At 50.0% G+C, this 12,528-nt stretch overlaps 1 protein-coding gene across 1 annotated transcript; it reads left to right on the top strand.

Annotated features, from left to right (window-relative positions):
• Nucleotides 1–5,982: 5,982 nt before the first annotated feature.
• On the top strand, nucleotides 5,983–9,651 carry LOC148773977 (serine protease 44-like). Its single transcript, XM_088831731.1, has 6 exons — nucleotides 5,983–6,064; nucleotides 6,271–6,459; nucleotides 6,705–6,864; nucleotides 7,243–7,505; nucleotides 7,934–8,091; nucleotides 9,415–9,651. Exons 1-6 carry the CDS (start codon nucleotides 5,983–5,985, stop codon nucleotides 9,649–9,651), a joined length of 1,089 nt encoding a protein of 362 aa, XP_088687857.1.
• The last annotated feature ends 2,877 nt before the right edge of the window (nucleotides 9,652–12,528 follow it).

The raw sequence follows: 12,528 nt of genomic DNA, 5'->3' as shown, positions 1-12,528 counted from the left end.
AATAATCCCAGCTGGATGGACAGTGACCTGCCAGGTGATGCTTCAGGAATCAAGGAGAAAATCTTCACATCATCCCTGGCAGCAGCATTACCTGACACTTTATCATATCACTGCACCTGGCGATTGTTGGGAGAGAGCAAGGCCTCACCACGTCCGCGTGGGACTCAGTTGTCGGGGTTGGGGAAAGGTCCCCTGCTTCCCGATGTGGATCCATCTGTGAGGGTCCAGCCTCTGCCACACAAGCCTTCCGGGGGCAACTCAGTCTTGGAACCCCCTCCCAGTGCTGCAGTGGCCACATCCAGGCTCACCCCAGGTTGTGTTGAGACAGTAAGGAGTGCGGAGATTTCTGATGTCAGCTCAATAAATGCTTAGAGAGTCTCTTATGTGTTGTGAAACTCTGCTCTTCTGAAGGCTGTGGGGTGGCATATAACATGCTATAGAGAACTGGTTTCCCATTTAGCTGAGGGATCTTTCATGGTGTCCAGTACTCTCTGGAAAGTGGGAGATGAGGAGCCTGTCTACCTGGATGGAAGTCTGATGGTGTCTTAGGCAGTGGGTCCAGCGGCCTCTTTTAGGCATTAGTACTCCGCTTGAGTCTGAGTGAACTCCGGGAGTTGGTGATGGACAGGGAGGCCTGGTGTGCTGTGATTCATGGGGTCACGGAGAGTCGGACACGACTGAGCGACTGAACTGAACTGAACTGAACTCCGCTTGTAGGTGTCAGCATCACTCCAAGGGGGTCTGTTGGAACTGGGTTTGGATGGGAGCTTGGAGGCAGGAGGGCAGAGGTGAGGGCGTGACCCATTCACACAGCCTTGTGCCTCTCGTGCTGCCCCGTGAGGGACATGCCTGCAGGAGACCCTGTGGTCCTGGTGACAAGATGCCTTGAAGCCAAAGAGCTGAGTTTTCACGGGGTTAGGATGGCGGGTCTGGCTCTGTGTGTGTGTGTGTGTGTGTGGCTTCTCAACCAGCAGACCTAGGGTCCCATAGTCACCTGGACTGGCTGCTGATCTTTTCCCAGGCTCTGTGTCCTGTCCACCCATCCTTCCTTGGTCTGTGTTCAAGCTTCCAGATATAAGTGGATCCTAGAGGAACCATGGGCTTCCCGGTGGCTCCCTGCTAAAGAATCTGCCTGCCAGTGCAGGAGAGGCAGGTTAGATCATGGGTTGGGAAGATTCCCCTGGAGTAGGAAATGGCAACCCACTCCAGTGTTCTTACCTGGGAAATCCCATGGACAGAGGAGCCTGGCAGCTACAGTCCATTGGGTCGCAGAGAATCCGACATGACTGAGTACACACAGTTAAACTCTAGTACCGTTATTTACAGCAATGAACAGTCGAGCAGACTCGGAGGCCTGAGTCTGGCTGTTCCAGACAATTCTCACCTGCAGCTTTCTTTCAGAACAAGCTTCCCTGTTCTTCCCAGTGCTGTTCTGTTGCTGAGAATGTCAGTATGGCTCCTCATTTCCCGCTCTCTGCCCCCACATTGGCTGAGAGTCAGTACGAGCGCCGAGTCCTCCCCAGAGTGTTTCCTGTGGACGACCCTGGGCTGTGAAATGTGGTTTCTCCTGGGCTCCCCTGACTCTGGTGGCCCTGGGCAGGTTCCCTACTCTGGTTTCCTCTTGGTGACATTTTGTGCCCGAGCTTAAGAGACTCTGTGTCTTCCTCCTCAGTCTCCCCTTCCAGCTGCAGGTTGCAGAGAGAGCAATTTCAGGAACTCTTTGGTGAGTGAGGGAGTGAATGGAAAGTGAACACTGACGTCTCCTTGTCACCTTACTCCTTCCATCAGGGCCTCTCGGCTCATTGCTCTGCCCTCCTTTTCCTTCCCAGGTTGTCTTGTCAAAGAGGGAAAATCCCACATGGGAAGCAGATGTTCCAGCCCCTGCTGGAGGAGAAGTCCCAAGCCCTGGGGAGGCTACAGCCTCAGTGTGGGTGCACTTTGCTGATAGTAGAATGTTGTTCCTGTGGTGGGCAAGGGATTTCAGTTCAGGTAACTTAGATGTTGAGCATCAGCCTCTAGGTCCTAGAAAAGCCAGGCATGGCCTCTCAGAAACGAGAGCAGCCACCTCCAGTGTAATGGCAGCCCTTTCTGGCAAATATATACGGACTTTCTGTTGTGAACCAGGAACTAGGCTCTGAGCAGAAATAACATGTGGGGCTCAGGTGGGAGGGAAGAGGTGGTCACTAGGATGACCCTTAGGTCAGGGCTTGGTGGCTGGATGGAACCACCCTCTGAAAGAGCTAGGTAACAGGGAGAAGAAGAGATTTTCATGTAGGAAGTGAGTTCTAGTAAAAATATTGGACTTCAAAAGAAAAGGACACAAAACCCAATACAAAATGCTGCAGGCTTCCAGTCATAAGGAGTAGTGAGGCATACCGATGTGTGTTTCTAATGCCCAAATTGTGGTTTGAAATAATAATTTTCTACCCACAGAAACCCAGGCTTCTTGGAGAAATGGCTTGAGTAATACCCAGGAGTGGGCCAGGAAATGTATGAATTCACCCTGAAATATCCTGTCACACCAGATAGTGAGCAAGGTCTCCAAATGACAAGGATCCCAGGATCAGGTCCAAAGGACTCAGGAGCTCAGTAGTGAAGTGTGGCATTTCTGCTACGTCACACATGTTCTCCAGCATCTGTGAATACACTCACAGCTCCCTCACTGGCAAGCGCTGCACTCAGTTCACTCAGGATGACCCTTTCACAGCAGGGAGCCCATGTTAGGTGTCTGTCTGTCAAGCAGGAATGTGAAGGCCCAGCCTCCTTGCCTCCTTTTAGGACAACTTGGAAGGGCTTCTTGAGGATCAGCTGAGACCTCAGTTGCAGCCCCATGACTGCTAAGCTTCTCCTACTGCCCAGTTCTGCCTCACCTGCTCCCTTCCTGGTGTGAATCCTCCCCAGAGCACTCCTCAACAAACCCTGCCGTACAGATCTGTCTCAAAATGTGTTTCCAGAGGACTGATCTATAGGATCCTTGGCCAGGCCAAGGTAGGACAATCTGACTTTCAGTAAGTACTTCAGTTACCTGTTGCTGTGTGACAAAACACCCTAAGACCTCGTGGTAAAATCATCAGGTTTTGTGGTGATATGTTCTATGAAGCAGCTCTGAGCACTGAATTAGCCAACTCTGAAGAGTTGCTTCTCAGGCAAATGCAGGATTAGACTCCTGGGAACCTCTGATCACAACATTTTTACCAAGTGATAAAAAGGCAATCTTTTTTTATTTTTCTTTTTGCTTCAAAGCACTTTATTTAATACACTCTGTTGATTCAGTGCCATTGAGCTCGTGATCAACAGCAGTGTAGTTCATACCTGTGTGGAGGTGACCTAACCCATCTGTTTTCTCTGCAGTGTGCATCCCAGGCTGGAGCCCTCAGGGGCACTAGACAGCACTCCAGCAGTATGGGCGGGGCCTTTTAAAGCAGTGAAATCACCAGTCAATAGCACAGAAATGCAGAAACATGGCACTGAGTAGTCTAGGAGTAGGACATCTCTTTACCATATGAGAGCTGAAACAAGAAAGCCCAGCAACAGCTTCGGTGACTTCAACTGAGGGACATGCTTCCACTGTTTCGATGTCCTGTCATTTTCATTTGTTTCCTCTTCTTTTTTTGTTTTGAGAAATTTTCTGATGTTGTACTTTGATCTTCTTGTCTTCACGTTTCTTTGTTTGATGTTTCTTGAGCTTTTTAGGTCTCTGGAGTTATAGCTTTGATCGTATTTGGAGAGTATTTGCTATTTTTTCTTCCAATATTTTTGTCTCTTCTGTCTTGAAACGCTTTGGAAGTTCAGTGACCCATATATGAGTCCCCCGCTCACAGTGCTCCGTTTCTTTATGCTTTCTTACTGGTGTTTCATTTGTGGTTTTCTTTTAATGGTCACGCCTTTGAGTTCATTGATGGCTTCTTCTAAATGTTTATTATGGTGTCGATCCCATCGCAGTGTCTGTATTTCATCTCCCGCATGCAGGCTTTTGTATCTAGAGTTTGACTGGAGTCCTCTTGCATCTTTAGCGAGTCTGCCCAATGTGTGAGTGTGTATGTAGGACTCAATCCTAGTGGCTGTGTTACTCTTCTTGCCTGTGCATTTAACGTTTGTGTCAGTTCTGGGTTTGTTGTCATTGATTGACTATTGCCTTGATGGGTTGTATTTTCTTGCTCCTTGAGTGGTGAGTATTAGGTGATTAGATACCAGACAGCGTGACCCTTACCTGGTGTTTGATATTTTCCCAGAAATATTCTTGGGCTTTCTTTTGGGATGCAGTTAAATTCCTTGGAAACTCTCCCCACTGTCTGTCTGCAGTGCAGCCTTGGAACTGCCTCAGGCAGTCAGCAGAGGCAGTAGGAGGCTCACTCACTCACTCAGCCGGCTGTCCTTTGTAGCCTGGTGGCCAGTGTCTTGAAAAGGGTTGTTTCATATTTTTGTCATTTTTTGGCTTTTTGAAGCAGGAAGGGCAATGCCTATTGGTCTCTCTTGGCCATAGGAGAGTTCACAGAGGCATTTAGTAGTATTCTTTAAGGATTAAACATATGCTTAAATTGCTTCCCTTTTGTCATTTTGTAATATGTTTTTTCTCTTGTTTTCTAAAACATTGTCTCTTATTAAGCTTTTCAAAGAACAGTGTTCAGATTGTGTCAATCCACTCTTTAACTTTTCTCTATTTTATTTTTTCCTGTTCCTGTTTTTCATTATTTCCTCCTTTCTCCCAAACTTTCTCATTGAGTTTACTCTATGGTTTTTTCCCCATTTTTAGTTGAGTTAGCTCATTTGTTATCAGTTGTCTTTGTTTTCTGATATAGTCACGGCTATAAATTCCTTTCTGCGACTCCTATGGCCGTATCACATAGAATTTCATAGGTAATGCTTTCCTTGGTATTGATCCCCAAAATGTCAAATTTCCCTCATGATTTCCTAATTTTTAAAAAAAATTTCCTAATCTTTAAAGGAGGACCATTATCGAGAGTTTTGGCTTTGTTTCAGGAAGAGTTTTTTTTTTTTTTTTTCAAGTTGATTTTCATGTTATTGATGTGTGGCTCATGAACAGAATCAACACATTGATTCCTTGAGATTATTGATTTTTTGAGGGCCTTGATTCTGAAAGTTCTCTGTGTGTTCAGTAAGAGTGAGTGTTCTCTGTTGGTAGCTGTAAAATTCATCATGGTGCAGTTAGGTCTAGGTGATGAGTTGTGAGAGTCAGATAGTCTATATATTTGCTTGATTTTGCCTATGGAAGTTGTCAGCTTCCCAAGAGCAGTTTATAAGAAGCCCCAGTTCCCATAAGTTGGTCTCATTTGCTTTACCTTTCAAAGGCTTGTTGTTGCGTCCCCTCCTTCATGTCTTGTTCTTACTGTAACTCCTGTTGCCCCTTATACAACCTTTGCCAGAAATGCTTCACCTAATAACCAAATTGTTACTCCTAGCTTTTCTTTTCTGCACCAGTGTGACCTGGAATTTCCCTTTCTATTCCTTTATTTTCCATGTGTCTGTATCTCTTTGTATAAATTTGTCTCTTTAGAGAGTCTATTCCTGGACCTTGCGTTTTCCTCCAATATGAAAGTCCTTTTGTTTTCTGGCATGTTTTACTCATTCACATGTATTGCAGATGCTACTATATGCAGACTCAAAACTGCTGTTTTCCCCTGTATTTTCTATTTACCATACTTTCTTCTTTTTTGAAAAAATCTTTAAATCATTCATTGGGCAGATTTCTTTTCTTTCTTTTTTTAAAGGGTTCCTGTGGTTATATCACGCTGAGGGATAGAATCCAGAATATCTCTAAGGCGAAGGACTTAATTATATGTTCAGGGGTCTTAAGAACACAAGCTAGAATAGGTCTTTGTTGAATAAGCTGGAGGGGAAGATCTTGGAGGAGCCTCTCTGGGATTCGTCCCCGGTCTGGCCGTGTGATCCCGTCAACAGGAGCGCAGGCACGCAGCCTCCGCGAGGGGGTGCTGCAGAGCGCAGAGGCGAGCAGAGGTGCCCATGGCGGTCCCAGGTGGCCCCTGCTGTGGCGGCGGCTCCTTGGGCCTCCTGGTCTGGCTCCTTGTCTTTCAGCCTCTTCTCAGTGAGGCCCGGGCGGGCAGGAATGAGAGGAGACTGGTCTTGGGCTCCTCGTCTGTGGGTAGGGGTGGGTCATGGGATTTGGCGGGTGGGTCGTGGGGGATGGGAGGCGGGGTTTGGGGGTGAGCAGGGTGCCATGCCAAGAGCCCAGTGATGTGTGGGGTGCATTCTGGTCAGCTCCTCTTCCCGTTGTTCTTTCATCTTCCCCAGGTGAGGGTGACGGACCCAAGGAGGCTTCTACAATGAGCCCTATATTGCAGGGGGCCCCCTCAACTTCAGGACACCTGAAATCTGTGAATGTTTCAGCACACACTGTATCTCCTGTGCCTCCCATAACTCCACCGGGAGAGACTTTGAAACCTGCACAGACTCCTGCTTTTGAGCCGCTGCCCCCTCAAGGTACCGCTTCTGTGCAGGCCTGCCTGGAATCCCCTGAGGCATACTGCCTGGCTGACAGGGTGCTGAAGGGTCAGGCTGTCCTGGCAGAATTGAGAGAAACCTGGCTCTGCCCTGAAGTGGGGTGGACGTGGTGTCAGTGATGTTAGAGGAGGTGCTGGTAGTAGTGGGGGTGGACGTGGTGGACGTGGTGGAGGTATTAGAAGGGAGGCAGCAGCTTCACCTCCAGTCCTTTTTACTGAGCCCAGGAACATGTGGCCATTGGATTATGAGGATAGTTGGTGGAGTGCCATCCCCAGAGAGAAAGTGGCCCTGGCAGGTGAGCCTGCAGGTCAACAATGTCCACAAATGCGGAGGTTCCCTCATTGCGCCACGTTGGGTACTGACGGCAGCTCACTGTGTAAGAGGGTAAGTTTTGGGGCGGTGGGCTTGGGCTGCAGGTCAGGATGCCTGACAAGGGGCCAGGCCTGCCCCCTACCTGAGCCCCTACCCGATCTCTCCATTCTTTACCTTAAAATGAGGTCACAGCCCCAAGTTTGTATTCACTCTGAGTGAAACACGAATCTTGGATTTCTAAAAGATCCCAGGTGCTGTTCTGTGGTCCTGGGACCTCACTCGGAGAATCACTGACTCCAGTGGTTCGGGGTGAGGAGGGGATGTGGTTTAGAGGGAGGAAAAGGCTGATGGCTGGTAGGAGATGGAAACCGGCTGGGAAGAACCTGGAAGGGATGGAGGGGAGGGTCGCCCCTCCAGCATCTCTGTGAGAGGCATGTTGTCTTCCCACAGCTATGAGGAATATACAGTGCGACTAGGAGACACGTTGTTACAATCGAATTCCAAAAATGCAGTGGTCATTCCAGTTCAAGACATCATTCGTTATAGCTACTATAATTCTCTCACTATGAGGCATGACATTGCCCTTGCTCTGCTGGCCCTCTCTGTGAATTATTCTGCGTACATCCAGCCAGTGTGCCTCGCTGGAAAGGATTTTGAAGTGAAAGCTGGGACACTGTGCTGGGAGACCGGATGGGGCCGAACTTTACAATTTGGTGAGACTGGCTGGCAGGATCTGAGGGGGGATGTCTGATGCCCTGGGGTTGGCCTGCAGGCTGAAGGGAACCCATGGGCACTACTTGACCCAGAGTCTGTGACCCTATCCTGTACAGACACCTGTCACTGCTATTACTGACATTCAGAGTGACAAGAGTTGCTTTTGTATCAGGCCTTGTAAGAAGCCTTGTCTCTTTGTGTCCTGATACGTTCCTCCTTCTGACTTGGCTTTGCTTCTTACCTCGTCTGCTCCCCATGTCAGCAGTTGGTCTCAGGTCCTTCTGTGTCAAATGGGACAGAAGTCACTGTCCTTCCTTCTCTAAGAGGAAAAGACTGTGAATGCCCTGATCCAGCCCACCGTGGGATCTGGGGGACCCTGTCCTGTTCTACTACGCAGATCCACTTAATACTGAATGTCTCTCTGTAGAGCCATCACGTTTACCTACTCTTCAGGAGACTGAGCAAGTCATTCTTCACTATGCGAAATGTAATAGGATGGTCAAGAAACAGCAAAATCCATTTCCCAAGGTAATTCGTAAAGGAATGGTCTGTGGTTGCCATGAAAAGAGTGGCGGCCCCTGCAAGGTGAGTTGATGGGTCCCTTGCCACCTCTGCATTGAGGCTGTGCAGTCTTCTCACTCCCCAGTAGCAGGGCCTGGGTTATTTCCCACCTCCTCTTTCAGCCTTTACTTAAGGAGATTACCCTGGGAATCCCTCAAGACACCTCTAGCAAGCCTGGCCTGTTCCTCCAATAGGGAGCAGCCCTCCCATCCTGGGGGTGTTGCTGGGCATGGTGAAGTTTGGGGTGATGATGATAATTATGTAGTTTCTGTAACTGAGTTCTTTCTATGGGCACTTTCAGTGCCATTCACCCACATTAGCTCAGTGTCCCAGCTCACAACCCTGCCACCTAGACATTAAACATATTATTATACAGATGTGGTCCCTCCAGAGACATAAGTTCCAGGTCCTCCTGGGAGTTCCTATAGGAGTCCTGGGCCCACAGCCTCCCCTCTGCCCCCAAGCAGGCTTCCTGAGCAGGGGACAGGGGACAGGTCTCGGAGGATGAGTGTTTGGGTTCTGGCAAGAGGAGAACATCACCGGTGGGAGAGGGAGCAGTGAGTCCGAGGCTCAAGGTCTGAAGCACTGGTCATGTTTAGGGAATGGGTTTCAGGTCTGGAGCAATGAGGAGGTCAGTATGGCCAGAGTCGGGGGCGGGAGTCAGAATGTGTGGCCTGCAGTGCTGTGCTGCGTTTCTTGGTCCTGTCCAGGCAGGCCTGTAGGCCACCAGAACAGTGTTGGGGAACATCAAGCAGTGTGTGTGTGAGCTGGGGGTTTAGCAAGTCTGGATGTGTTTGGAGAGAGGGGCCGGTTGTAGAGGATGTAGTTGAATGTGTAGAGTTGGGACTGGGAGAGATTTCAGGGTAGAGGTGAGGACTCTGGAGCCCCTTTGCTGGAATGATAGTGACAGAATTTCACAGCTGGGAAGGCCCAGGACTGACCAGTGGAATAGACTCTGGCCTTAGAGCCCGAGAAGGGCTCTGGAAACTACTCACAGTGCCAGGGGATGCCCCTTTAGTTGCTGGGTGGTGGGAGGTTTAGAGAGGGGCAGGGGCAGGGGAGGGTTATGGGCACTGAAGGAGAATTTGCACATATCCCGGCAGGACTGATGTTCAGGGCTTACTGGCCTTATAGCTCCTGTAGGTTCCTGAGCATCTGGGAAGGAATAGTATTTCTCAGATGATGTTAAAGTTTTCAACTCTCAAATGTCATTCAAGGAAACCTGGGCCTGGTGGGTACCTGAGGAAAGACCTTGGTGCCTATCTCCCTAGGACCTTGTGAACAATCAGTCCATTCCGATGATGATCCCTGTACATTCCTGTGTTTGTTTGTCTTTTTTTTCTCCAGGGAGATTCTGGGGGTCCCCTGGTTTGTCAGTTTAATAACACATGGATCCAGATGGGGATTGTGAGCTGGGGTGTCCACTGTGCTTTGAAAGAAGTGCCTGCAGTTTACACAGACATTAGATTCTACAAGGAATGGATTTATGATGCAATGAGTCAGGCTTCTACTCTGGATTCAGGAGGATTCTTCATCCCACTGGTGTGTCTGGGGTTGGCCCTGAGCATCCTGCCGACCCTGTGATCACCCTGGTCCATACTGCCTCCTGTTGCTGAGTCTCATGCTAGTACTGCCTCTTCCCTCCCACTCCTGCTCAATGCTGTTTCCTCAAATCCATCTGGGATCCACTGACCCTGTGGAGGTCCACATGACAGAGAGTTGGCAGCAGTGATGAACTCTGGAGGTTTCCCAGCCCGCTACCCCAGGAACCTTCCTCATTCCTGCTGCACCATGGCCGCACTTTGTCTGCCGGGAAGGAGTGGGTAAAAACATCCCAGCTGGATGGACAGTGACCTGCCAGGTGATGCTTCAAGAATCAAGGAGAACATCTTCACATCATCCCTGGCAGCAGCATTACCTGACTATCATATCACTGCACCTGGCGATTGTTGGGAGAGAGCAAGGCCTCACCACGTCCGCATGGGACTCAGTTGTCGGGGTTGGGGAAGGGTCCCCTGCTTCCCGATGTGGATCCATCTGTGAGGGTCCAGCCTCTGCCACACAAGCCTTCCGGGGGCAACTCAGTCTTGGAACCCCCTCCCAGTGCTGCAGTGGCCACATCCAGGCTCACCCCAGGTTGTGTTGAGACAGTAAGGAGTGCGGAGATTTCTGATGTCAGCTCAATAAATGCTTAGAGAGTTTCTTATGTGTTGTGAAACTCTGCTCTTCTGAAGGCTGTGGGGTGGCATATAACATGCTATAGAGAACTGGTTTCCCATTTAGCTGAGGGACCTTTCATGGCGTCCATGAAGGAAAGTTTTGACCAACCTAGATAGTATACTAAAAAGCAGAGACATTACTTTGCCAACGAAGATCCGTCTAGTCAAGGCTATGGTTTTTCCCGTGGTCATGTATGGATGTGAGAGTTGGACTGTGAAGAAAGCTGATTGCCGAAGAATTGATGCTTTTGAACTGTGGTGCTGGAGAAGACTCTTGAGAGTCCCTTGTACTGCAAGGAGATCCAACCAGTCCATTCTAAAGGAGGTCAATCCTGGGTGTTCATTGGAAGGACAGATGCTGAAGCTGAAACTGCAATACTTTGGACACCTCATGCGATGAGTTGACACACTGGAAAAGACTCTGATGCTGGGAAAGGTTGGGGGTGGGAGGAGAAGGGGACGACGGAGAATGAGATGGCTGGATGGCATCACTGACTCTGTGGACATGAGTTTGAGTGAACTCCGGGAGTTGGTGATGGACAGGGAGGCCTGGCGTGCTGTGATTCATGGGGTCGCGGAGAGTCAGACACGACTGAGCGACTGAACTGAACTGAACTGATTACTCTCTGGAAAGTGGGAGATGAGGAGCCTGTCTACCTGGATGGAAGTCTGATGGTGTCTTAGGCAGTGGGTCCAGCGGCCTCTTTTAGGCATTAGTACTCCGCTTGAGTCTGAGTGAACTCTGGGAGTTGGTGATGGACAGGGAGGCCTGGCGTGCTGTGATTCATGGGGTCGCGGAGAGTCGGACATGACTGAGCGACTGAACTGAACTGAACTGAACTGAACTCCGCTTGTAGGTGTCAGCATCGCTCCAAGGGGGTCTGTTGGAACTGAGTTTGGATGGGAGCTTGGAGGCAGGAGGGCAGAGGTGAGGGCGTGACCCATTCACACAGCCTGTGCCTCTCGTGCTGCCCCGTGAGGGACATGCCTGGAGCAGACCATGTGGTCCTGGTGACAAGACGCCTTGAACCCAAAGAGCTGAGTTCTCACGGGGTTAGGATGGCGGGTCTGGCTCTGTGTGTGTGTGTGTGTGTGTGTGTGTGTGTGTGGCTTCTCAACCAGCAGACCTAGGGTCCCATAGTCACCTGGACTGGCTGCTGATCTTTTCCCAGGCTCTGCGTCCTGTCCACCCATCCTTCCTTGGTCTGTGTTCAAGCTTCCAGATATAAGTGGACCTCAGAGGAACCATGGGCTTCCCGGTGGCTCATGGCTAAAGAATCTGCCTGCCAGTGCAGGAGAGGCAGGTTAGATCATGGGTTGGGAAGATTCCCCTGGAGTAGGAAATGGCAACCCACTCCAGTGTTCTTACCTGGGAAATCCCATGGACAGAGGAGCCTGGCAGCTACAGTCCATTGGGTCGCAGAGAATCCGACATGACTGAGTACACACAGTTAAACTCTAGTACTGTTATTTACAGCAATGAACAGTCGAGCAGACTCGGAGGCCTGAGTCTGGCTGTTCCAGACCATTCTCACCTGCAGCTTTCTTTCAGAACAAGCTTCCCTGTTCTTCCCAGTGCTGTTCTGTTGCTGAGAATGTCAGTATGGCTCCTCATTTCCCGCTCTCTGCCCCCACATTGGCTGAGAGTCAGTACGAGCGCCGAGTCCTCCCCAGAGTGTTTCCTGTGGACGACCCTGGGCTGTGAAATGTGGTTTCTCCTGGGCTCCCCTGACTCTGGTGGCCCTGGGCAGGTTCCCTACTCTGGTTTCCTCTTGGTGACATTTTGTGCCCGAGCTTAAGAGACTCTGTGTCTTCCTCCTCAGTCTCCCCTTCCAGCTGCAGGTTGCAGAGAGAGCAATTTCAGGAACTCTTTGGTGAGTGAGGGAGTGAATGGAAAGTGAACACTGACGTCTCCTTGTCACCTTACTCCTTCCATCAGGGCCTCTCGGCTCATTGCTCTGCCCTCCTTTTCCTTCCCAGGTTGTCTTGTCAAAGAGGGAAAATCCCACATGGGAAGCAGATGTTCCAGCCCCTGCTGGGAGAAGTCCCAAGCCCTGGGGAGGCTACAGCCTCAGTGTGGGTGCACTTTGCTGATAGTAGAATGTTGTTCCTGTGGTGGGCAAGGGATTTCAGTTCAGGTAACTTAGATGTTGAGCATCAGCCTCTAGGTCCTAGAAAAGCCAGGCATGGCCTCTCAGAAATGAGAGCAGCCACCTCCAGTGTAATGGCAGCCATTTTTGCC

The sequence above is a fragment of the Moschus berezovskii genome, chromosome 24 (assembly GCF_049115385.1).
Source record: "Moschus berezovskii isolate FMDL1 chromosome 24, NW_MosBer_1.0, whole genome shotgun sequence".
Lineage (NCBI taxonomy): Eukaryota > Metazoa > Chordata > Mammalia > Artiodactyla > Moschidae > Moschus > Moschus berezovskii.
The sequence above is the reverse complement of the archived record's forward strand: the minus strand, read 5'-3'. Positions and strand labels throughout refer to the sequence as shown.

Bases quoted from the DNA above. Each gene is read 5' to 3' on its own strand.
- LOC148773977 (XM_088831731.1), top strand. From the start codon at position 5,983: ATGGCGGTCCCAGGTGGCCCCTGCTGTGGCGGCGGCTCCTTGGGCCTC. The intron at 6,460-6,704 runs GTACCGCTTCTG...TACTGAGCCCAG, and splicing joins TGAGCCGCTGCCCCCTCAAG to GAACATGTGGCCATTGGATT. The intron at 8,092-9,414 runs GTGAGTTGATGG...TTTTTTCTCCAG, and splicing joins AGAGTGGCGGCCCCTGCAAG to GGAGATTCTGGGGGTCCCCT.